General features: G+C 39.1%; 1 protein-coding gene across 1 annotated transcript in view; it reads right to left on the bottom strand.

The window, feature by feature from the left end:
- The window catches only part of OSBPL10 (oxysterol binding protein-like 10), a gene marked incomplete at its 5' end in the record, with an annotated part of 77,338 nt that overhangs the window by 28,027 nt on the left and 25,425 nt on the right, over positions 1 to 23,886 (bottom strand). Inside the window, 2 exons of the mRNA XM_009867797.1 lie at positions 10,417 to 10,571; positions 18,914 to 19,124. Of these exons, the coding sequence (XP_009866099.1) occupies positions 10,417 to 10,571; positions 18,914 to 19,124 (366 nt within the window). The remainder of the gene's footprint in view (positions 1 to 10,416; positions 10,572 to 18,913; positions 19,125 to 23,886) is intronic.

Raw genomic sequence — 23,886 nt, 5'->3', positions numbered from 1 at the left:
CCATTACAACTCAATTTCATCCTGAAAAAGGTCCTTAAAGATAGCAGAAAAGGTGGCTCAGCTCAGCCGATTTTCTCCATTTACTCTGATTATTTCATAGGAGCTGTCTTCATTACTGCCTTTGTCAGCAGCTTTTGCTTTTAATTGCTGGAAAATGTTTTGCCATAGTATTACTATGCAACAAGTCTACCATCTCAAGCAGGAACCCAGTCCCCAAAAAAATCACAAAATAACACACACTCACAGCCACACTCTTCCTAGCATTTAATCATTATAGCTTAGATATAACAACAACGAACCAAAAATTAAGGTACCTTCTAAAATCTCAAAGCAATTAACATAGGATGACAATCAAATGAGGATTTTACAACTAAAAAGTGGGCAGGCAACAATGCTATGACAAGCAAAAGTATCTCGTTCTTTTTGCTTTGTTACTTTCATCGACATACCAATCCAATCAGCAAGACAAATGAGTTTCTCCTTCATACAGCTAGAAGAAGGAAAAATGACATAACAGGCAGATTCTCTACTTACCTTAAACTATGTATACCAAGAAAAACAATCCAGGCATGTTTATCTGAATAGATAAATTAACTGCTGCATCTGGGTTTGGAGCGTGATGGAGTGGAGTTAAAGCTTTTATGTAATCCTGGATACATTGTTCATAATTTATAGGTCAAACCATGGAATATTTGGTAGAAAGAAAAGCCCGCAGCAGGAAAGTGTGTCTACAAAATGCCCAGAAATTAATTTCTTACCAAAGTTGTTATTTGTGTTTGGTAATTCAGGTCTCCAGAGAAAATACAATTCTTCAGACTAGGACTATCAACAATTAAAACATTTAATTTTTTCTGTGTATGGATAATTTTTTATACATATATATAGTAGTTTGTTGCTCGGATGCCAGGTTATTGCATATGCTAAACACACCGGATGTTCAGGAAATCTCTCCAGCTAGGGACAAGTGCAAGAATCAAAGTGTGGCAATGTGAGTGATCCATCACACAAGACTAACTGCATACAACACGTAACAGCGGAGTCGTGCTGAACCAATTAATACCAAACTCTTTTCAAGAGATCATTCCTTCACTACAAAGCAAGGGAGCAAAGTAGAAAAGCATGTTGATACTAACTTTGTAAATATAGACAGGCTGACATATAAATGAGGCAAGACAAGAAAGTAATCACAAAACCTGTATCTTAGGTAACAAATAGGTCTGCAATCTCTTTCCTTCCCAACAAAACCAATCTGCCAGGCATCTGGAGGCAAGCACATTATCCGGATATTCACTATTTTAAGAGCTTTACTAATGCTTTTTTTGTTAATGTTTTGCAGTAGTGTATCTGGGAACAGAAGTCTTTTCATCCTTAAAGAACAAGCTCAGAAAGCTTCCTTTTCCTACACTGTAGATGTGTTTAACTCTGACCTGTGACCATGTTTAGGGGTAAATATAACCATATAGCAGTGATGAGGACCAGATAACATAAGAGATTAAAGAAGAAACAGGATTGGTCTGTTATTTAAAGAGTAGGAAAAAATGCATCCAACATGAAACAAGGGCATCTAGGTTTATGCTGCAGTATAGCCTGTGTAAAACCTTCAGAAAAATATTAGAAACTAACAATGACAGTGATTATGTTTAAGAATCAATCAGACTTAACATCCTTTTAAACAGAGATCCTCATTTGGGTTACCCACAGCATCACAATCCTGTTACACACCAAATAATGTTTTCCCTACATGTTCATATCTTCTCCATGAGACAATTCCTCAGGCAAATTTCCATTTTCATAAATTCAAGGTAGTCACTTCTGAAAAGCAGCTAATTCCCAAGCACAGGAAAAGAGTCCACACATCTTGTGTCTTTCATGAAACGATGGCTACTGGAGTACAGCACTGTTTAATCTGAGTCCTAACACACGAGAGGACTCTGCAGTATTGCAATATATTCAGTAAGAACTGGGAATAAGTTTTTTTCATCACTGGTATCATCAGAAAGGAACAGCAACATGAGTCTACAAAAAATGCACAAAGAGAAAAGCCCCAAGGACTTGTCTTAAATTGAAGAAAAAATTTTGAAGGCTAGCATAAATCACAACAGTAAATTTCATGTTAACTTAAAACCACAAGAAATACAGTATCACATAATACACAATTTTAACAAAACCTATTCCTAATGCAATACAGATACCAATGAAGAAAAATTTCCGGAAAGGTACACAGTTTTGTTCTGAGAACCAAATTTTTTTAGAACAAAGATGGCTACAAACAGCATTTAACACTATTCAAAATAAATTACTCAGAATTTACAAGCTTACAAACCACACAATGCGGCAAAAGAGATTCCCATCATTGGCCAGGCAGGATTTCAGAGATTGTGAGGGGTCTGAAAGTCACATGCTTGTAACTCGGGGAGCTAAAGACTGCTTTGAGCCGCGGTTTGCTGAGGGAGATTATCACAGAGGAAAGTATGGCTGAAGCCTCTACTCTCCAGGCATCCCCCAGCATTAAAATCTAGAATGAGATCCCTGGGGAGAAAACTGAAGAACTAGGAGCAACGTGTCTCATACTCCCACAAAGAAAGGAAGGACAAACACTGTCTCCTAAGGGACCCAAGCAGGTGACTTTAGTCACGCACCAGACAGTACACCACACTGATGAGGAAAGGCATCATACTCAAACCAACCTTTGCTCACACTGATAAAATCCCTGGAGGAATGGCAACAGTTTGTGGAGAGAGGTTTTGGGACCTCCGCTGCTGAACACTAAAGACTTGACTGGACATGCCCCCAAGCACAGTGACCTGATTAGCTCTGCTTTGAGCCGAGTGTCAAGCTGCAGGACCTCCAGTCCAACCTGGAGTACTCTGTGATTCCATAATGATTCTGTTTCCAAAGCCAGATAACTGAAAAGTTAGGAAGTAACAGAACTGAAGCCATTTAGCCAGCTGTAATTCTCTATTATAGTAGCTCAGCAAATTTATGGCAGCCCAAAGCCACCATGTTAGTCAATAATCCACTATTCGCATAGGCAAACAGAGCACAGAAAGATGGACAAGTACAAATTTAACCTTTACAATCATCTAGTCTTGCAATACTAATCTATATGTAAATCCAGTTCTAACAGTGCTATTTCTTGTATGCAATATCACACGTTATTATATTTATAAGAAGAGAGAAAGGGTGAAGTCACGTTAATATAGGCAGTACTAACAATCCTTCCTCAAGGCAACATTCTTATTAAACCATCCTGACTCTTCCTGAAAATTCTTGTCTCACCTACTACACACATACTCATTGCTTACACACACAAATTTTTTTTTCTGAAACAAAATAAAGACAGGCTTAAGTCTTTCAGAAGAAAAAATACATCATCATAAGTTACACCAGGAGAACATTTAATGTATAAGAGAAACAAACTGAGCCTAGAAGGTTGTAATCTTTTACACAGCTAACTTTCTGTGGCCAGTGGGACTCTCTACTTGAAAAGTTTCTAAGATTTGTTCTCAGCCTGATGAATCACTTGGTCCCTCTCAGACCACGAAGACAACTGTGCAATCTCTCTAGGCTACACTGTAGAAAAGTCCTCTCTCTTTCATCTTCTCCTTCCAAATCCTCCTCCGAGACAAAGCTTTATCATTAAATACTTTCATTCCAGCCGTTTCCACATTCAGTACTTTTCAAATAAAGAACCACTAGAATTCATCACTACAACCTGAAAATGCTGGAGTTTTTTCCTAGCAAGACCAGATGTAACAGCTGAAGGCAGTTGGGATGATGCTTCACTGAGCAAAATAAAGCAATTCCAACCCGAGACAAATACTCACTGTAGAAGAGTTCAGCCCTACTTACTACAGTCTAGCTACCTTATTGACAGTTTTAATGAGATGGGTGAGCTTACTAATGAGCAGTACTGTAAAACCCACATAGATAAACATTCTAAGAAATAAAACTGACAGCGCAAAGCAAATCAATGGGAACACAACAAATCAATTAGAACACAATCCTGAAATAAAATTAATATTGGCTTCAGAGTTCATTTTGCAGAGGGCACAGGTTTCATAATGAACAGAGTAAACAATTGATCCATTTTAACTCAATTTTTAAGCTGAACTGCAAGGGAACCCAAGCTCTTTACATTCCAATTATTACTTTTCACTGAATTTCACTAGTAATTATAGAATGCCACATGAATCAGGGCCTCATGTTTATTCAAATTAGATGTAAATTCCATATTAAAGCTTCATATTTTTATTTTAAGACTGTTACTCTCAAATATATAGATAGCAGCTGGAATATATACATTTTGAAGGTGGGAGTGACTCAAGAAAATACAATGGCTTTGGCTGGGGCTAAATTTTAATTAATTATTTGCATAAACAGTTTTACTAGAGATTGTTTGCTGATATAGTAACTATTCCAGAAAGCTAGCCAAAGAAAAAAAAAAGCTAGATTATCTTAGTCATTGTCAGTGCTGCTGTAGCAGGCTTATGGCCATTTAATTCTACTTTTAGCATAATTGTACACTTAATCCTTAAATATACCTTCTCTTAATTATCCTGAAATAATGCACCTTCAGTTGATTATCTCAGATTTCATTTTTTAGATGGTCTGCTAGTGAATGGATTAACTGGTACCATCTTTGCCTCAAGATTAATTTGTCTGTCCAAGTCATTACAGGCCATTTACTGTGCTCTTCAGCCCAAAACGTACTTAATCATGCAGAAGGCAAAAAGCAGAACACAGTCAGAAACTCTGTGATGTCTGTACTAAACAGTGAAGAGGGACTCTGTAATATTCCAAATTTTACTTTTCCACCCTGATCTGTTCTCTCTCCATTACCACACTTGTGGCTAGCACTGTACGTTCATGGCTAAGCTGATCTCCCATCACCAATTACATCAGATTTATGTCAAGTACAAGAAGGAACCAGGCAAGGCTAGGAACAGTTTCCACAAGGACACAACCCACAGTCCTGGGCAAGACTGCTGAGACACGGATATATAAAGAAAAGGTAACATTGAATTAGAAATCATTTGTTGTATCTAGCTTAGTTTCTAAAATTGACAGAGCACTTTTAATATAATTTCTTAGCATCTCTAACACACTCTGTAATAGCTCTGAAGGCTATCACATCTTCTGTAAATGCTGAAGGACCATCATATTAGGATGTATACTAACCAAGAGATAGAAGACAACTTCAGCTTGAAAGTAACTATCACCTGAAGAGACTGGACAAAACCACATAATCTTTTAACTGTAAGAAAGAAACAATTAAGTACCTTCCTGTAAATAATGCAGTTCCTTCTTACAGCTGAAAACATCAAGGTTCAGATCATTTAGGGGACCAAAATATCTTTAATAACCTGAACTTGACTGCCCTTGCAAATCACTATCACAATTAAAACCTGGTTTAGCAGCAGTTAGATAATCAGAGCTAAAGCCTCAATCCTGCAGAGCTAAAACTTCAATCCTATTAATAAGACACTTCAGTATGGAGCATGTGTACAGTTTCTCATGCGCACAAGCAAGGTAAAGTTAGGGACAGGAAAGCAGAGAGACTGCACAGATATCAGATCCACAGGATGGAAGTAATCAGCTGGCACGGCATTTTAAGGCATAAAAAAAAAACAAAGAAAAAACCCACCACATGATGAGAGCTAAATAGCAGATGTAGATACAGCATGGTTTTTTGCAATAATTCTTAAATAAACTGTTAGATCAAAAGAAAATTTTTCCTTTCCTCTCAGGTCCCATGTAAGAACAGCCTGTTTGCCATTTGTATTTGGCTGCCAGGGCACGCCTTTGGCCTGCAGTTATATTTTGTCAGCTCAGAAAGGGAATTCTAACAACCAAAATGACAATCAGTTAAACTGGAACCATAGCTCACACATGAAAGTGATTCACACCTTTTTTCTACTTAGGCACCAAGTTTACTACAATTGAATTTACTGTGTTACTCAATCTTTTAAAACTAGTCCATTTCAGCATTTCTTGAAAGGAGTTTCAGAATTATAAACCCTTAAATGAAGGAACCAGGGTCCCATTTACTGCAGACTGGACACAGACCAAGTTCACCTCACAGCTCTGAAGAGTGTACTCTGGCATATTCCATACCAGATTTGTCCTGTTCTGCTTTAAGGGAAAAACCCTAAATAGTACTTTGAAATAATAACATAGCTTGAGCCAAAAAGTCAAAAGTGATTCGTTACAGGATGCACAAAAGTATTTTACATCAACTCACATCAGATGAAGAATTGTTCTGTTCAGCTTAGCCTTTATGCGCTTCCATCTGATGTTTCAGGTGGACAGACCGAAAAAAAAATCCAAAAAAGGAAACTAACTAAAACTTGGAGGCTTATATCAAAAGAGTATGGAAAACAAAAGACAAACATGCTTGATCCAGCATTTCACTGTTAGGGGCTACACTTCTTCCAGTGAAGATAACAGGCTTTAACTTCATGCCACCCTATATCACAATGCTAACAGAAAACTCATCTGGGAAGACGAAACAGCAACATCAAAGACACCCTAAAACAGGCAAGGAATACACAAGAAAATAATCTCTGTCACAAAATCTTGTATTTTCTGAACGAGTTTAAGCAGTACCTCAAATAATATCCATGCATTTGGTAGCAAGAAACACCCTAGGTAACAAAAGCAATGCAATACCAACAGACTATGTGAGGAGAAGAATCTTTATTTGCTCCATTATTTCAGCAGGGGAAGGACTCTGCACTCCTGAAAACCCTGACAGAGCCACAGACTGAAACCAAAGGTTTCACTTTAGTTACCTATGGCATCAAAACTCAACTCCAGAACTTAATATATCTGTCAAGAATGCCTAAGTATGCAACAAAAATTACATCAGGGGAACCTCATTCCTTCAGAGGAGAATTATAAAGATCCATGCTTCTTCATAAACATATAAAAAACACAGCAGAGAACAAGGAATTAGATTCTGAATGGTGTTGCTTAAAACACTGCTACAAAGTGTTTACACGTTGTGCTGAGAATTAACACAGTTACCACTGAACACAGTCAGGCACTTGGTCATGTTGCCAAAAAAGTGCTGCCACCAGCAGCCAGCTGCACGGGAAAGATTCCCCAGCAGTCACCCTCCCCTCGACAAACATCTCTGTTTTCTTTTTAAAATCACTGCTGATCCACATATCTAAAATTATCTTTTCCTTATAAATAACATTCTATAACATAAGCAGCTGAGTCGGTTGTTCCTCAAGGGTAGTAATTTAATGGCTTTTTTTATTTCAGACTACAGGTCAATTCACAATTTGTTTGGTCGGTACATCTACTATATCACGCTGAGCGTTAGCCAAAAAGCTCTCTCCCATTCCTTTGGGGTATAGCTTCTGACTAACAGACAGAAGTTACATCACAAAAATTAGAGTTGTTTTCTTCTTTTCCCAAAAATCTAGGCCCAGTCAAAGAAGAAATTGGAATTAATTTTGATAGCACTCATAAGAAGAATCAGCACTCTCTTCTCATGACTTCTGTAAAAGCAAGACTCAGTTCTTTTGGCAGGTATATTTTGAAAAGCTGAGGACCATTTATACGCTACCAGCTTCTTCAGAAATTAGGATCAACCAGTGCCTAGTTTGGGGTTTTTTTCCAAAAGAAAATCATTAAGAGAAGTAAGCTGCATTTGAATGATAATTGCGGATTCCTCTTTTCATCTACATCTAAAAGAAGCTACCAGATAAAAGAAAAAGAAATCGGGGTCTTCAATGTCAAAAATTGGTCAAACAATGACATGTAGATGCATTTTCTCATTCTCTGCTGATGCCACCACAGTTACTAACACCAATGTATCTGGGTGATGAAGCAAGTGGAGTGAAATGATTTGCAGTTGCTTTGATACATAATTACACATACTAAGTAATCAGCATAGTCAGTGTTTTTATACCTTTGAAAATGAACTGGCAACTCCGTACCACATTTGGGCTCCTGGCTTGGACACACAACGGGCCAGAATATACTTAAAAATACGCTTAAATCCCACACACCGAATTGTTAAAGCATGTTAAGTCAAACACCTTTGCTAACTTTGGGGGATGTCAGACATCTCCTGGGTGGCCACCTGGCTCCTTAGCAGGGCCACAGTTATTGTTCAACTCCTTTCTCTAGCCACAACAAGAAGCTCCAGGTTCCTGCTTGACAGTTTGCTCAGCTTGGACAGCTGGGCAGAATCTGCAGCACTAAGGGAAAATTTCCCCTCCTCTCTCTGAATAGGGTGTGATCACAGCAGCCGAGAGGTGCAGTCCCTGTAACAGGGCAAACGACAGCTTCCTTGATCTGAAGATTAATATGAAAACACAAAAGCTCCAACTTATGTTAGATGCAACTGTTCACCTCTATCAACATTTCACATTTCGTGCTTCAGCCTTCCTATAGGTCCCTGACATCCTGATCAAAACGGAAAAATGTATCAGCTACAATTAAGCAGTTCAAATTGCAAGGCAACAGTATCAATCTCAGACAACACAAAGCATACAAGGACTCAGCGTGGAAACTGAAGATGCAAGTTTAGAAGTAGTTTCCAGGAATGAATCCTGATTCAGCCACTTTCTTCAGGGTAGAATCAAATTTCTGCTTAATAAACTGCACTACCATAACAAAAATTACACGAATCCAGCTGTTTCTTGTTGCTCCACCAATCCACAAACTTCCACTTACTACTTCTGGCAAAATACCCATCTTTAGCTGAGCTTTCTATAACTTAAAAATCTCACTCTTTTTTTTTTCCTCCCCTTTTTTTCTTCTTTTTTTAAAAGGCTATTAGCCTCAGACCTCCAAATGTAGGCTGCTGATTTCAGGAAGACTGCCCGCAAAGCACTGAGGATTCTGTACTGCAAACAGTGCTGGGCTCCCTTGTTTATATCCATCTCTTTGAGTGTACTCCCTTCTCAATAAATCATGAGTTCCACAAGCAAAGCAGTGCCTCAGGCTCCACACACAACTCAGTTATTTCTCATCAGCAAGCAAAGGGGAGGAGATTGGACTTTAAAAAAAAAAAAAGAAATAGCTCAACTCAACTGCAAAATGATACCCTGAGACGAGTTAAATCAGCTGCTGCTTTATATACTCTTGCTGCAAAGCCCATGCTTCCGCATTCTATTTGACTTCATCATGCAGTCGAGAATAAAAGCATCTAAAAAAAAACTAAGGAAACAAATTGTGGTGTATCTGTGAGTAAAGTAGTAACTCCCAAGCCAGTGTCATAGCCTCATGTCTTAAAAACACATTATAAGAACTACAGTTGCCTTATCTGAAAAGAAATAACACAATTTCCCAATAAAATCATTTCAGGTAATTTAAACAGTAAACAGTGATTAACGGACACTAAGAGTAACAGGATTTGAAATCACTTTCTAAGGCCAGATCTGGAAGAGGACCAAAGTAACATATAATATTAAAAATAAAAATCTGGTTTATCCTTAGATTTTTTGAACCATATTCAATTCAAGATACTACAAAAGAACTGGAGAAACAAACAGCTTTATTGATGTCCCGGCCATTACACATTTTGTTAAAGGTGCTGTAATTTAATTTAAGCCATTCCGATTGCCAAAGAGCATTCACTAGTAGAAAAGGGTTTCTTCAGCTCTCCCAAAAACTTCTTCTCAGTTCTCCAGGTCTCATGTGCTCCAGGTGCCCTACAATCTGTGGGGTCTCAGAGTGAAGTGTTTTCCTGGTGGGCAGCACTGGTAACGAAGCAGACAGCAGAAGGAAGAAGTTTGTCGTGGTGAGAGACTTTCAGTGCCTGAGATGCCTGATACGCAGCTGTGAGCCTCCTCAAAGTGTCGATGCTTCAGAACTGCCCTTTACCAAGTAAATGCCACAAAAGCACAAATCAACAGGCTGGTGCAGGATGATGTGGACAAGTTCTGCCCATAAAGACTTAACAGGAAAAGGGGCCAGAAAACAATTTAGTTTTCCAACTCAAAGAACAGCCAGCTATACTGAAGAGACACCCAAGAGCAGGCAGCAACATAGAAGAACAAGCAGCAAGCAAATGTGGTCCTAGTGTCTCCCATCTATCTCAAACCAGCATAAAAAATAAACAGCTTTTTCTGTCACCAGAAACGTTCTGTACTGACAGACAAATGGGTACTGAGTGTTAATGGCTTTTATGTCTAGAAAAGAGACTGTATGCTTGCCATAGCTCACTGTACAAAGTACCTCAGAGAAGCAAAAGCACACAGCACAAAGTATTTTTCTAGGTTTCAGAGTGCACTTTTGCATGAAACTTAGCATTTTCACAACAAATTTCAAACAAAGAGGATACTATAAAGAAAAAAAGTACAATAATAATTAATGATCAGACATGGTTTGCATCTAACCAATCTCAAGTCTCAGGTACAACAAAAAAGGGCCAGAGAGATTTAACAGGCTTACCTCTGTACTTGGTTGTAGTGCCTGTCCATCCTGGGCTGCAGATGGGACTATTGCCCATGTAATGTTGGCACTAGCAGATGATAAGGAGCTGAGGGCACCATTTTTCAGTTGCTCTGTGGAGTGTGACTTGGGCCCAGGCCACCCCAGGATACCTTCTGAAGCAGAAAATGGGAGTCAACTTAGAAGAGGCAGATTAGTGATTTCTTTCATTCAACTCATCATTCTACTGATATAAATGAACTGCTACCTCTTCCCTGCCTCCATGCACAGTTTTGCTTCAGTTACCAAAAAAACCTCTAGCATCTTCTAGGCAGATTTATCTGTGATAAATATTTCTTTTTCAAACAGCTAATGAAGAAAGATTTTAAAACATTACTCCTAACACCAGAAAGAATCATACAGCAAGATCATACAATCTGGCACACCTTAATAATGAAGTATTCTCTATCCACTATTTTCATAGTTCTGAAGTTATCCAAGCAAATACTCCAGGACATTAGGTAATCCTGCTTGTTAAGGAGTGTTTTGATTGTCTAGAGCTTAATGATGACAATAGGGTTGAGTGGTCATGGGTAGCAATCATGGGAAAGGGCAACAAAGCTGAGATCATGGTAAGTCTGTTATAGGCCACCCAAACAGGACAAAGAGGCACACGAAATATTGTAGAAGCAACTCGGAGAAGTTTCACTATTGCTCACCCTTGCTCTCGTGGGGAACTTAACATATCAGATATCTGCTGGAAATACAGTACAGCAGAGAGGAAACAGCCACAGCCTAGGAGGCTGCTGGAGTGTGCAGAAGAGAACTGCCTGACACAGCTGGTAGGGGAACCAACCAGGGAAGGTGCCCAGCTGGACACTCTGTTTGTGAACAGAGGGACTTTGGGGTGATGTGAATGTTGGAGGCTGTCTTGGGCACAGCTATCACAAAACGAGTTTTGAATTCCTGGAGAAATAAGGAGGGGGGATCATCAGAACTTCCACCTTAGACTTTGGGCAGACTTTGCTCTGTTTAGTTTTGCAGAGTCCCTTGGGAGGCAGTCCTGAAGGGCAAAGCAGTCTGGGAAGGATGGGCATGCTTCAAGAAGGAAATATTAAATGCGCAGGAGAAGGCTGTCCCCATTTGTCAAAAGACAAGCCAGCAAGGAAGACCACTGGCCTGAACAAAGATTTGGCTAGAACTCAGAAGGAAAAAAAACGAAAAATAATAAAAAGTAAAAATAAAAAATAAAAATAAAAAATAAAAATAGGTCATGGCCGTTGGAGGAAGGAGCAAGCAACTCAGGATGACAACTAGGATGCTGTAAGGTTACGCAAGGAGAATATTAGAATGGCCAAAGCCCAACTAGAAATTGATTAAACCATTGCTATAAAAGACAATAAGAAATGTTTCTGTAAATACATTTGGCAACAAACAAAGGGCAGGACCAGGACAGTGATTGTCTCCCTGTACTCAGCATTGGTGAGGGCACACCTTGAATCCTGTGTTCAGTTTCGGGCTCCTCACTACAAGACATTGAGATGTTGAAACGTGTCCAAGGAAGAGCAATGAAAATGGTGAAGGGTCTCGAGATCAAGTCAAGGAGCAGCTGAGGGAACTGGGGTTGTTTAGCCCGTAGGAGGCTGAGACCTTATTGCTCTCTACAACTACCTGAAAGGAGGTTGTAGCGCAGTGGGTGTTGGTCTCTTCTTCCAAGCAATAGGACAGGAGGAAATGGCCTCAGGTTGCACCAGTGAGGTTTAGATTGGACATAAAGAAAAACATTCTTCAATAGAAGGCTTGTTAAGCATTCGAATAGGCTGCCCAGGTAAGCAGTTCAGTCACTATGCCTGGTGGTATTTAAAAGGTGTAGATGCGGTGCTTAAGGACATGGTTTAGTGGTGGACTTGGCATCACTAGGTTAACAGTTGGACTCGATGATCTTAAAGGTCTTTTCCAACTTAAATACTTCTACGATTCTTCTATGAACACCCTGGAGGTGTTCAAGGCCAAGTTGGACGGAGCCTTGAGTAGCCTGATCTAGTTGAGAGGTGTCCCTGCCCATGACAGGGAGGTTGGATTAGATGATCTCTAAGGTCCCTTCCAGCCTAGGCCATTCTATGATTCTATGATTCTGTGATTTCTTCTGCCTGAAATCAGAGTTTTAAGTTTAGCAGCTGTATATTATTTCTGTCTGTACTTTTAAAAGCTCTTTCTAGATTAAATGCTAAAATGCTTTACTGGTCCCAAGACCACAGTTCAGAAGAGCGTATCATTAGAAAGATACAAACTAAATATGAATTAAACACAACCAGGCATCAGAACAAGCCTTATTTCTGGGAGGCACCTGATTTCCAGAATGGAATGGTATTTAAGGATGCCAAGACAGAAAGAATAATCAGCTAAGGTGACTTAAGTTGTTCCTCCATTGCTGCTCTAAAACATACTATCAACATTCAAACCAGTAGGCCACAGCACAGGGCTTAAATTTCAGCTATTAATTAAACACTCCTATAAAATGCAGAGATATGGATAAGAAAATCACAGCTCTCAAGTCATTACCATAATTTGTATATGAAAATACAATTAGTGCCATGGGGAGGATCTCCTCTTATCACTGACAAATTCTTAAGATGACCCAAATCAACGCAAAGTACATTAAAGAACATGCAATTTATCCTCTCATATCACCAGGGGTTACCAGAGGCTGCCTCCTAATTAAAGTAAATGGTCTGATCAGGTGTAATAATTCTGTGTATTATTATATTAACACCTAAATTATTAAAAAATGGGCCACAAATCCTACACCTGACCTCTTAGCAAATTCTAAAGGTAAAGTAATTACAGAACATCCCTCTCACTAAAATGGCACTAAATTATGATAATATTACAAACTTTCAGGTCTACTTGCTTAGCACAAATTTGTGACACCATGTTTTGCTTAAGAGGGTAAAAGGAGTTAAATATAAAATGATTTTCAAAGATCTGAGTAACCAACAGGGGGAAAAAAAATTGATAATTTTCAAGAAATTCTGCAGAAAGGCAGTCACAAATTATATAAAAGCATTCACAGCTACACAGCTACTTTACTATTTGCTTTAAGACTATGCAAAGCACTACGCTAATTAAAACAAAACATCTGTTTCTGCAGTAAACTATGCAAATAACAGAAAGGACATACCAAATACACAACTAGTAAAATCAGCCAGATCACCTCTACCTGTACGGTGCTGGTTCTGTGGTTTCAGAAGTGAAAAGCCAAGCCTGATTCCTCTGAAAATTCAGTGAATACGTCACATAAGATGAGAGCTCTTACGGAAAATACTCACAAATGAGCTTCCTTTCCCACTTTCCCCCCAACACTGATTTCCACTGTGATGAACACACAGCAGAAAAATCCACCAAGGCACAGGAGACCATTTCTCCACAGAAGTACAGCATCCAGACATAATCTACTCTCTTTTCCCTGTAGTAATGCTGTAGTTCACGAAAACCCTCTATTTCAAATGGCACAACAGGCTGTATCTTACAAAAATGCCATAAGGATAAATGTGATTCCTTTTCACAGGTGCACACAGCAGGAGGGAGGGAAATTCTTCCCAAAGAGAAGGTTTACAGGTGATTTTTTTCACTTAAACAAGGTTGATAATTTTTTTTGGTGGTTCTGATTTCCTAGGTACCTGATATACCTCCAAACTACATTTTTATGTGATAATTGATGCACTAAATATGCTTAACACCTGGTTCAATTCTATAACAAAAATTGCTCCATTTTTAAGTCCTCTGGTCTTGGTTTATAGAATAAATAAAAAACCAAACCACTTATTTTTATTTTTTTCCTGGCACAGCTGTAAGCTAACATCTATTGATAAAACACAATACACTGTAACTGTAATTCCCTCAACAGTAGACCTCAAGGAGAGACCAGGATTAGATTTGGATTCCTTCCCCAGCCAGGGATGGAAGCAACAGCTTTATTTCTCTGCTGAATCCTGCAGCAGGCTCAACCAGCAACAGTAACTAGCAGCTGCACATCTGTCTTCAGATTATAAAGACAACATTGCATTTGCTAATGCTGGGTGGGGGCTTCCAAAGAAATAGGAATATGTAAGGAATAATGTATTAGCATTTAGACAGAACAGCAACTCGTTTTGGTTACTCTCCACAGAAGCAAGTCTAGTGATGATGCATTTAAGGGAGACCTGACAGACCACACCAGATCTAGTTAGTTACACCAGTAACAGGCAATATGCTCTCCTCATCTTCTTTCCTCACCTTTCCCTGCCCACAAAGAAAGGGGGGAGGCATTACACAAGAAAGAGGACTCCTCTGCTTATTTTTCTCTCCTCCTGCTATTTCAGCTACAGGAGAATGCCGTAGTTGTCATCTGTCACCAAATTGAAAGCATCTAGATTTTTTGTCTTTCCTGTCCATTTATTTTCCCTAAAAGGGAGACAACTGAGAATCTGCTAAAACAAAGTTCAGGTACATTCCCCACAACTCCAGAATCATCTTCAATCCACTTTCTGCCATGGGAGCCAAAATAAACAGCATTTGCAGATCCAAATGAACTTCTGAAAATCCACAGTGAGGATGGGTTTAGGTTTTATTTTTAAAAAAACCCTTAGAAAAAAAAAGAAAGATTCTATTTTATAGTTTGGAAAAGTGGGCAAGTGAGAAACAGAAAAACACAGGAGGGAACTCCTATCAAGGAGATGCTTTATTCAGTAAATTAATGGCTAATGTGAAACACAGACTAAAAGAACAGATTTATCTGTGCAGGGTGCTACTATAAGACAGGATTCTGTCTGCCAAATCACTACAGTAAAATTAAAAAAAAAAATCATCAACCAGAAAACCACAAAACATAAGCTGGTAAAGCTACTTCAAAACAAACATTCAAGCTTGCTTTGTTTGCACCTTGGGAAGAAAGGATGCTAATCATAGCAGTCAGTAGGCTCTGATGAAGACAAAAAATTTCTTCTCCACATTTTCATTTTCAAAAGCACATATTTCCTGTCTGTGCGCTAAATGAATTAAAGCCTGTTACGAGGCACTCAATGCTGATTTAGCAAATAGTGTGCATGTACCTAAGCAGTGACATTCTTGGCCAATAAGAAAATCCTTGGCGGTTTTCTCCCTCCTACAAACAAGAGCAAAATTTCTAAATCCAAAGAAGATTGTATAGATGCAAGTCCTCATCTTCAACACACACTATATATGTTATCAGCTAATAATATCCTTCTCAGGCAGGTTTTTCAATGAAGGAGAAAAAATTACAAAGAATTTAGCCAGTCATGAAAGCACATACCTTTAACAACAGCTAGAAATAAATTTGAAATTATTTGACATTATTTTGACTCAAAAGAGGAAATACAGACAGGATTTTGCTTCGCTGACTGTTCATGTTGATGCATTTCCAAAATGAAGCGCAAATAAAAAAAGACTATTATAAAAACCCTTCCTCGAAGCTTTAGAGTGGAAATAAAACATGCATTGACTACCCTTCAAGACAAGATTGAAGATTTCAGTTTAATCTTCATGTCTGCTTGTAGGCTTGAGGTCTAAGACTGACAACTTGTGAGAAACATGAAAATGAAGAAGAAAAAGGATACCATAAAAATATTTGAATTCAAGACCTATGCAGTCCTGGATTCTGAATAAGATTTCACTAAACTGAATGGCAAGCTGTTTTCTTTCTACTCACATTACTGGTAAACAAAACGATACAAATATTTTTCATCAAAAGAAAGGAAACATTTTTTTCTGTGTAAAAGAATAAAGGCCTGTAATCTGTTTAAAATAGTTACCATTTAATTATAATCTTCATGAGTGCATTCTATAAATACTAGGTCAGAAACTCTCAGCTACTTTAAGGCCTTGCTTTAGGAGCAGTAGGTTTGCAAGGCCTACAGTGCAAAGCAAAGAAGTCAGCAATCCTTGTGTAATCAGCCATAAAGACTTCAATGACACAAGCAGAGCAAAGGTACAGAGAAAGCAGATACGTATCTGCTTTTCGGGCAGTTCTCTCTTTACGGCATAACAGTGAGTGAGAGCTTTTGATGCTGAAGGTAAACTCAAGGGTAAGCTCAAATGACCAAAGCTAAGCCACTGATTATTTCTCACACTCTGCATGAGCAGGACTGTGCTGCTTTGCCTGACTGGGCTGCTTTCATGAGCCCTAGCCTAGAAGCAAGAAAATATCAAATTCTTATCTCATCTCTTTCTAGAAAAAAAAAATAAAATTATCTGTGGATCCTGCCCCACAGTGCCCACTAGCATCTATGCAGCAGGTAATGAGACAGCACTGGGATGGAAACATTTGGCAATAAATTGCACAGGGCCATCACATCTCATAGGAAAGGTGTTTGAGATTTCCTATAAGAGGAACATACAGCTCTTAAACTAACAATAGTAATTTTCAACAAAGGTCATCTTTTGGTTGCACCTTCTGGGTATGAAATTCAAAATACTCACCTGAAGGACACAAAATCGAAATGAAATATATCATCTCTCAGAATTCAAGCTTGCTAGAGGATTACTTAAAGACATTAGTCTGATTAGGTATGAGTTTATGCAACTTTGACAACTCTGAAACTCTATCGATTCAGCAGAAATGTTAAGTCTATCAAAGTACGCCTGGCCAAGATTAAATGCATACGAAAATGAGTAATCAAGACTTGTAGGTCAGGTCCTTTCAGGCAAATGGGTTGCATAACAAGGCCTGGGGAAAAGAAGTGGGAAAAAAAAAATGGTTTGACTGACTCTTTCAGTCAGGGAGAATATTTCAGCTTAAATATTTCAGTAGCTTTTAGTTCCTTTTTTTTTCTTTTTTTTGTTAAATTGCGTACCAAAGACCGAGCACATGTACACACTGAATCATTAACTGTTTACATTCCAGTTCTCACAGTTACACCAAAGATGCTGCTGTAAACCAGTACTGCAGAGTTTTGATTGCTGAAAGGATTCTTGTACAAGTTTAAAGTCTTAGCAGGAACAAACAAAAACACTTATTAAAATTTACTAAGTACTCTACAGTCATGGCTTTCCACTTTTTTTTCAAAAAACATGGGATTCTCATTCAGCATGTGCTAAGGTTATACTTGCTTTTCTCTGTTCTGGTGCACAGGTTCTCAAAAATCATTATCAAGTTAAAATACAGACACTGATTTAACAGAAGATTATCTGAACACGGATTCAAGGACATTTACAGCTCAAGTCATCAATGAGAGTACACTTAGACCACATGGACATGAAAAACTTGGAAACTAGAAAAATACTCTTCTTTTAAGGATGCTTTTTATCTTTGTTCCAAACTATTCTCTTTTGAAATCAAATTCTCTCAAAGAATTCGTTTAATCACTACCATTTAGACATGTGCAAAGTGTTTTTGCATTTCGTACAAGAAAACTAGAATACAGAAAATACGAAATTTTTTTGGTTATTTATGTTCTTTTATGAAATACATGAGGATCTGGATGTGGGAAAGTTATAATACACTATAGTATAGCACCAAAGTTTTTACACTGTTTTTCAACATCATTTGCCTACTTCTCAGATGTCTCTCTCACATTTCTAGTCACCCCACAAGGGGAATTCTTCAGAGGGCTTCCTACCCCACTGTCTCAGCAGCCCTAAGGGCATATCATGCCTTGCAGTAAACCTGCTGTAAGTAAGGGCAGGTTGGGGGGGATGCTGTTGAATCACCTGAAGAAGCAAAAAGCCACCCTGTAGCCAGAGCTCTGCTGCTTCTCCTCTTATACCAAGCCCTGCTCCTGCTCTAAGACGAGGCAGCATCATTTGTATATGGAAAAACATTGCTCACCCTTTCAGAAAACTAACAGTCCAACTTCCAACATTACCGACTGAGATGCAGAACTGGGTGAAAGTACGAAATGTGAACTACATGGGGAATGAGAGGTGCATGCCTGCAGAGCTCAAGGCTGAATCACATTGACTTTTGAGGCTCATAACAATTTGCAACCGATTTTATTTTAAATAGCAGCATGGAGAACTCTTCCCAGATAGAAAGAAAATCACGGACTAGAATGTAATTACCTCAGCAGCATACTAGAAAAAACAAAAAAAACTAGAAATGTGATTTTCATTGTAGCATTGCACAATAGTACATGTATTTCTATGAAACAAATCTGTTTGTGATTTCAATCTCAAAAAAAAAAGCAAAACAAAAAATCAAGCAGGTTCTGCACTGTCATTAAGAATACAGGCTTATCTACTTGTTCTCCATGCTCCTCCTATTCTTTTGCCTGGTTGTCCTTTGAACCTTATTTCCCTGAGAAGACTTGGGACAATCTCTTCCCCTCCTCTCTTCTGATTTCAATAGATTTTGCATCTTTTTTTAGGAAAAGAAAAAAATGATGATGCTTGAGGCTGTAGAAGACAGAAGGTGCTCACCCCGACTTGCCTCTCTAAGGAATACTTAAATTTGGTCATTTCAGCACTGTACCAAAAAAAACCCAAGGCACATAAATTAACACCCAAGAAAGCTTGTGCTCACCTGATGACAGTGTCCTGTTATGATGCTGGCCCACTTGATGCATGCTTTGCTGTAACAGAGACAAGCATTCTCCAAGGCAGCTCAGGGTGGCAGCAGAGGTAGCTTTTAAAAGCAGCAAGTCCTGATCCAAGGCAGAAAGGGGCCCAGAACCTGGGAGAGCTTCAATGGCTTGTACAAGATTCTTCTGTTGTCCCTCAACTTGGCTCATGATCTGTAAAGGTCCAAAAACATCTGCTGTCATCAGAAATATCACTACATAGCTGTTAAATTCTTATGGGTTGATATAGTGACTAAATGTGAGAAACTACCACAAATGGATGTTAATGTTCCAAACATACCATATACTTACCTACAAAAACGAAGCGCTTGAGACTACCAAAGGCCTGTAAAAATGTCAAGACTATGTTAGAGAAAATTGTCTCTTAAAATAGTAGGTTTATAGTAGGTTTAATATTGTGAGTCATACTTTCTGAAAGTCTTCATAAGGAAAAGTATGAAAATTCTACTTCCTTCTCCATTACTCATTTAGGCTTAGAATTTCTTTAGCTCAAACCAGGACACATTTATATGTGATCTGAGAAACTCAAGGAAACTACACTGTCCTCCTTTCCTACATAAAATATCTAATCACAATTTAAGAATGGACATTTTTCATTGCTCAAGCATCAGTAAGGAATTGTTTTTACAAAATAAGGTAACTTGTAAGTTTACAGACATGAGAATAGTATGCAACTTCGAGCAGTTATTTACTATCAGATATGAATACCAGCTGTCAGGGAGAAAGTTAATCTATATCTGGATTTGGACCATCCAGATGAAGATGAAATGCGTCCTCAGACAGGAGATAAAAACAATGGGTTTTGAGTAGGCTGTTCTTTAAACAAATCGGCAATCTTCCAAAATGCTTCCTAAAGCCAAATGAAAAATGGGATGTTCAAAACCTCTCTCCTTTTTTACAGCCTGTAGGAAATTACACATGCATGTGACAAATCTCTTTTTTACACTTACCTTGCAAAAAACTCATTGCAAAAACTTATAAATTCATACCTGAGGTATCCAAAGCTTTCAGAAAAAAGTATCTGAAGACTTCATAAGCAACAAAGATTCAAGTTCCAATTGTCCAAGCTACTATATGGTAAAAATGTATTATTATGAACTTCAAGATTTTTTACTGTCATTATTATATTTTCAAAGTATGGTGTGTTTCCTGCAGCCTCCCTACGCTGTAGTAAACAGACTGAATAAAAAAATATATATGTTGAGCACACTGAAAAGCAAGAAAGAAAACTGAACTGAAAGATGCAAATAAACATCCACACAAACAAACTAGAGTAGAATTAAGCAAAAAGCTATAGTTGCAAGGTTTGAAAGGAAATTCAGCTAAATGCCCTGCTGAAAGTTACAATAATGACATTTTAACAGTCAGCATTTAAAACAGAGGCCAAAGCTTCAGTAGAAGCCACAGACAATTTTAATTCCCTTTGACAGCAAATAAGATCAGTGAGAAGGTGACACAGACCTCCATGATACACAGCTTTAGGGAACTGCTGGAACCCCAGGCAGTGCTCTGCTTTGAAAAGTCACCAGCAGTATAACTGAGCTCCACAGCACAGGCAGAGCGGTGCTTCAAAGCCAAAACGAAAACAAGAGCACCACAGACACGCACTCATGCAAATACTCCTCCCTCGGGAAAAGAGCTCAAGGAGGCAAACTGGAGGAACAGCTAAGAGAAAAAAGATCATCATCTCCCTGGAAAACTGTACAATATAGTTGTATAGAAAACTGGCTCCCTCCTTTCCCACTCTATGTAAGAGTGTCAAGTTGAAAACCTCATGTTCCCATGCTTCAGAGGAAAAGAAATGTTCTGTTCTCATTTGTGACTAGTTTTCCTACCTTGATTTTTTTTTTTTGTGAGAAGCAGCTTGCAGCTTACATATTCAAAGATTTGCTTCCACAGGAAATCAAATCTAAAATAAAGCTTTGAGAGCTTCAAAAATTTTTATGTTCTTCTACAGCCAAGACAGGCACATAAGATAAACTGATAAGATAAACTGATCAGAGAGCTGAGAAAACGTTTAGAAAAACTGAATGATTGCAGTTATGAGTTAGCCCATAGTGTTACAGGCCTCTTTGATTCACCCCTTCCTGTCATAGCTGTGATACAGCAGCTGTTGTACAGACCTGATGCAGCAGAAGACACCAGGACCAGCAACTCCTGTGCAGGATTCAAAGTGATACAACTTGCCAAACATTCCCTGCTCAAGCACTGATCAAAACCACTCTGTTTAAAGGTGCTAAACTCATTAACTCTTAACAGGACAGACACTAGGCCATGCAGCTATAGCATTATTCTCTATCTTACTTGTGGCTCTGCTTTTTTCTGTCTCAGGGGAGGGGAGACAGTTTTGATTTAGCAGCACTCCACGCTGATTTCAAAACAGAATAAAAAGCTTTGATTTTGAGACAGTCAAATTTAACTTTTGTTTTCCAAAGTGAAATAACTTGCTTAACTTTGAATGACTTTGCTCTTACACAGGGTTATTTTAGTACCTTACAGCTTTCCATCCTTCCCATTTGCAAATACAGACAGCTCAACATAGTAGATCTCCACATTTTACAACAGCAAAGACTGTCCCCAGTACCTCATCAAGTCTCAACCCATTCTATTTCCACTCTTGTTTCAGCTTTGGCATTGTCTCTTCACCTTAAAAAAAGATTCTCATAATATGGAAAAGAAACTCTGTATTCCAACAAATACAAACTTCAGAAACACAAATCGATGCTAGACATAGGACAGAAAAACTGAGAAGAATACGAGGACTACATCTAATAAAAGGAATTATAAGCATGTATGTATCTAACATTAGTAAGCCTGCATTTACCTAACTGCAAAACGTTCAGTTAGTGGAAGCCTTGGGCTAGGAGGAGACTAACTCATATGCATGGTTTCCTCCCACACTCAACTTTACTCTCAATTTACTCTACCTCCTCCTCACCAAGCAGCACAGGGGTATGGAGAGTGGGGGTTGCGGTCAGTTCATCACACGTTGCTCCTGCCACTTCCTCCTCCTCCAGGGGAGGACTCCTCACACTCTTCCTCTGCTCCAGCGTGGGGTCCCTCCACTGGAGACAGTCCCCACAAACTTCTCCAACCTGAGCCCTTCCCACAAGTTACAGTTCCTCATGAAAGGGGTGATGTCCTTCAGGAACTGAGTGTTCCAGCGTGGGTCACCCACACGGTCACCAGTCCTGCCAGCAAACCTGCTCCAGCATGGGCTTCTCTCTCTAAGAGCTCTCATGGCCTGCCAGGAGCCTGCTCCAGTGCGGGCTTCTCACAGAGTCATTGCCATCTTCAGACATCTGCATGCTCTGGCGTGGGGTTCTCCACAGGATGCAGGTGGACATCTGCTCCACTACTAATCTCCATGGGCTGCAAGAGGGCAAGATGCCTCACCGTGGTCTTTACCACAGGCTGCAGGGAAATGTCTGCTCTGGTGCTTGGAGCTCCGCGTCCTTCTTCACTGACCTTGGTGTTCACAGTTGTCTCACATATTCTCACTCTGCTCTTCTGGCTGATGCTGCACAGCAGTTTTTTCACCTTCTTAAATACTGTATCACAGAGGCGCTACCACTGTAACCTAGGGGACTGGCCTTGGTCAGTAACAGATCCAACTTAGAGCTGACTGGCCTTGGCTCCATCTTACCTAGGGGAAGTTTCTGGCAGTTTCTCACAGAAGTAATCCCCGCAGCCCCACTGCGACAAAATCTCGCCAAGCAAACTCAATAGAATTCTTCTGAATAACATTACCTTCAAAGAAACCTGCCACCCAATGATGCCCTCACAGTAGCAGAATGCAACAGGAGTCATCTCCGATGTTCTCCTCAGTAGGTCATCCAGTCTCCACCACTTGCTCCAAAACAGCCAATTTCCAGCTTCTATTGCTACCTGCTTCCTCCTCTCCATAGCTGATCTTAAAATCCTGTGTGATTGCTTTCTCTACTTACTCCAGCCACAGCAACTGCTAACTACAGCTTCAGAGCTGGAATTGCACCTCCTGGTCTTCCTGCCATGAACGCACTGCCAACCACAATGTATGGGACCAAACAGTTACATTACAAGATCCCAAACAAATGGGTAAGTAGAAGTGACTCAGTTCCTGAGGTCGTCCCCATGGTATGAGAAAGATGGGCAGAAAACACTACAAGATTGCAAAGAAACGTTTTTCAGACACAACAAGAAGAATGTTCTTCCATACAATAAATAAGCTAAAATTAGATGTTAAAAACTAATTTAAGAAATAAAGATGAAAAATTGAGATGTTACTTCCTATGCTCAAAGAAAAAATGACAGTAATTCACTATTTCATTAAAATAGTAGATGACGTATTAATCTTTCCCACGCAGAGAAATAATCTTACAAACCCTGAATGTCATTTTTAAGGCTTCAATTTGTTTCCGAAACAAGAAAGAGAGAGATTCCCAATTATTAGGTACAATAAACTCTCCATTAAAGCTTTTTCCTTCCATCCTAAAGCCAAGATAAACAGATACTTCAAAGGAAGAAAACTGAATAGTCACATTTAAATGGAAAAGCATATGACTGCTACAGTGAAAAAGGTTTTGTTATCCAGACTCCAAGACCAACAGGCCTGAATCTGTTTGTCCAGCCGAGATGGGTATTATGATAATTAGAAAATCTTTCTAGAGTTACTGATCCTACAGGATTTCACCGCATTAACACAGCGCATCACAACAACCTAAAGCAAACACCAGCATTAAGTCAACTACAAAACCACCTGATCTACAGATGTCTCAGAAGCATCTCCTAAGACCCGGTGATTCCAAGCTCCCTGAAGCAAAGCAAGAATGACAACAGCTGTATTACCTCAAAGGGCAAGCAGACACTCTCCCTTTGTCATACAGACCATGTGGAGCTGGCCAAGATAATCAGCAGTGTGACAATCCTGTCTTTC

Source organism: Apaloderma vittatum, unplaced genomic scaffold (genome assembly GCF_000703405.1).
Source record: "Apaloderma vittatum isolate BGI_N311 unplaced genomic scaffold, ASM70340v1 scaffold3604, whole genome shotgun sequence".
Classification (NCBI taxonomy): Eukaryota; Metazoa; Chordata; class Aves; order Trogoniformes; family Trogonidae; genus Apaloderma; species Apaloderma vittatum.
This window is presented reverse-complemented; position numbering and strand designations above follow the sequence as displayed.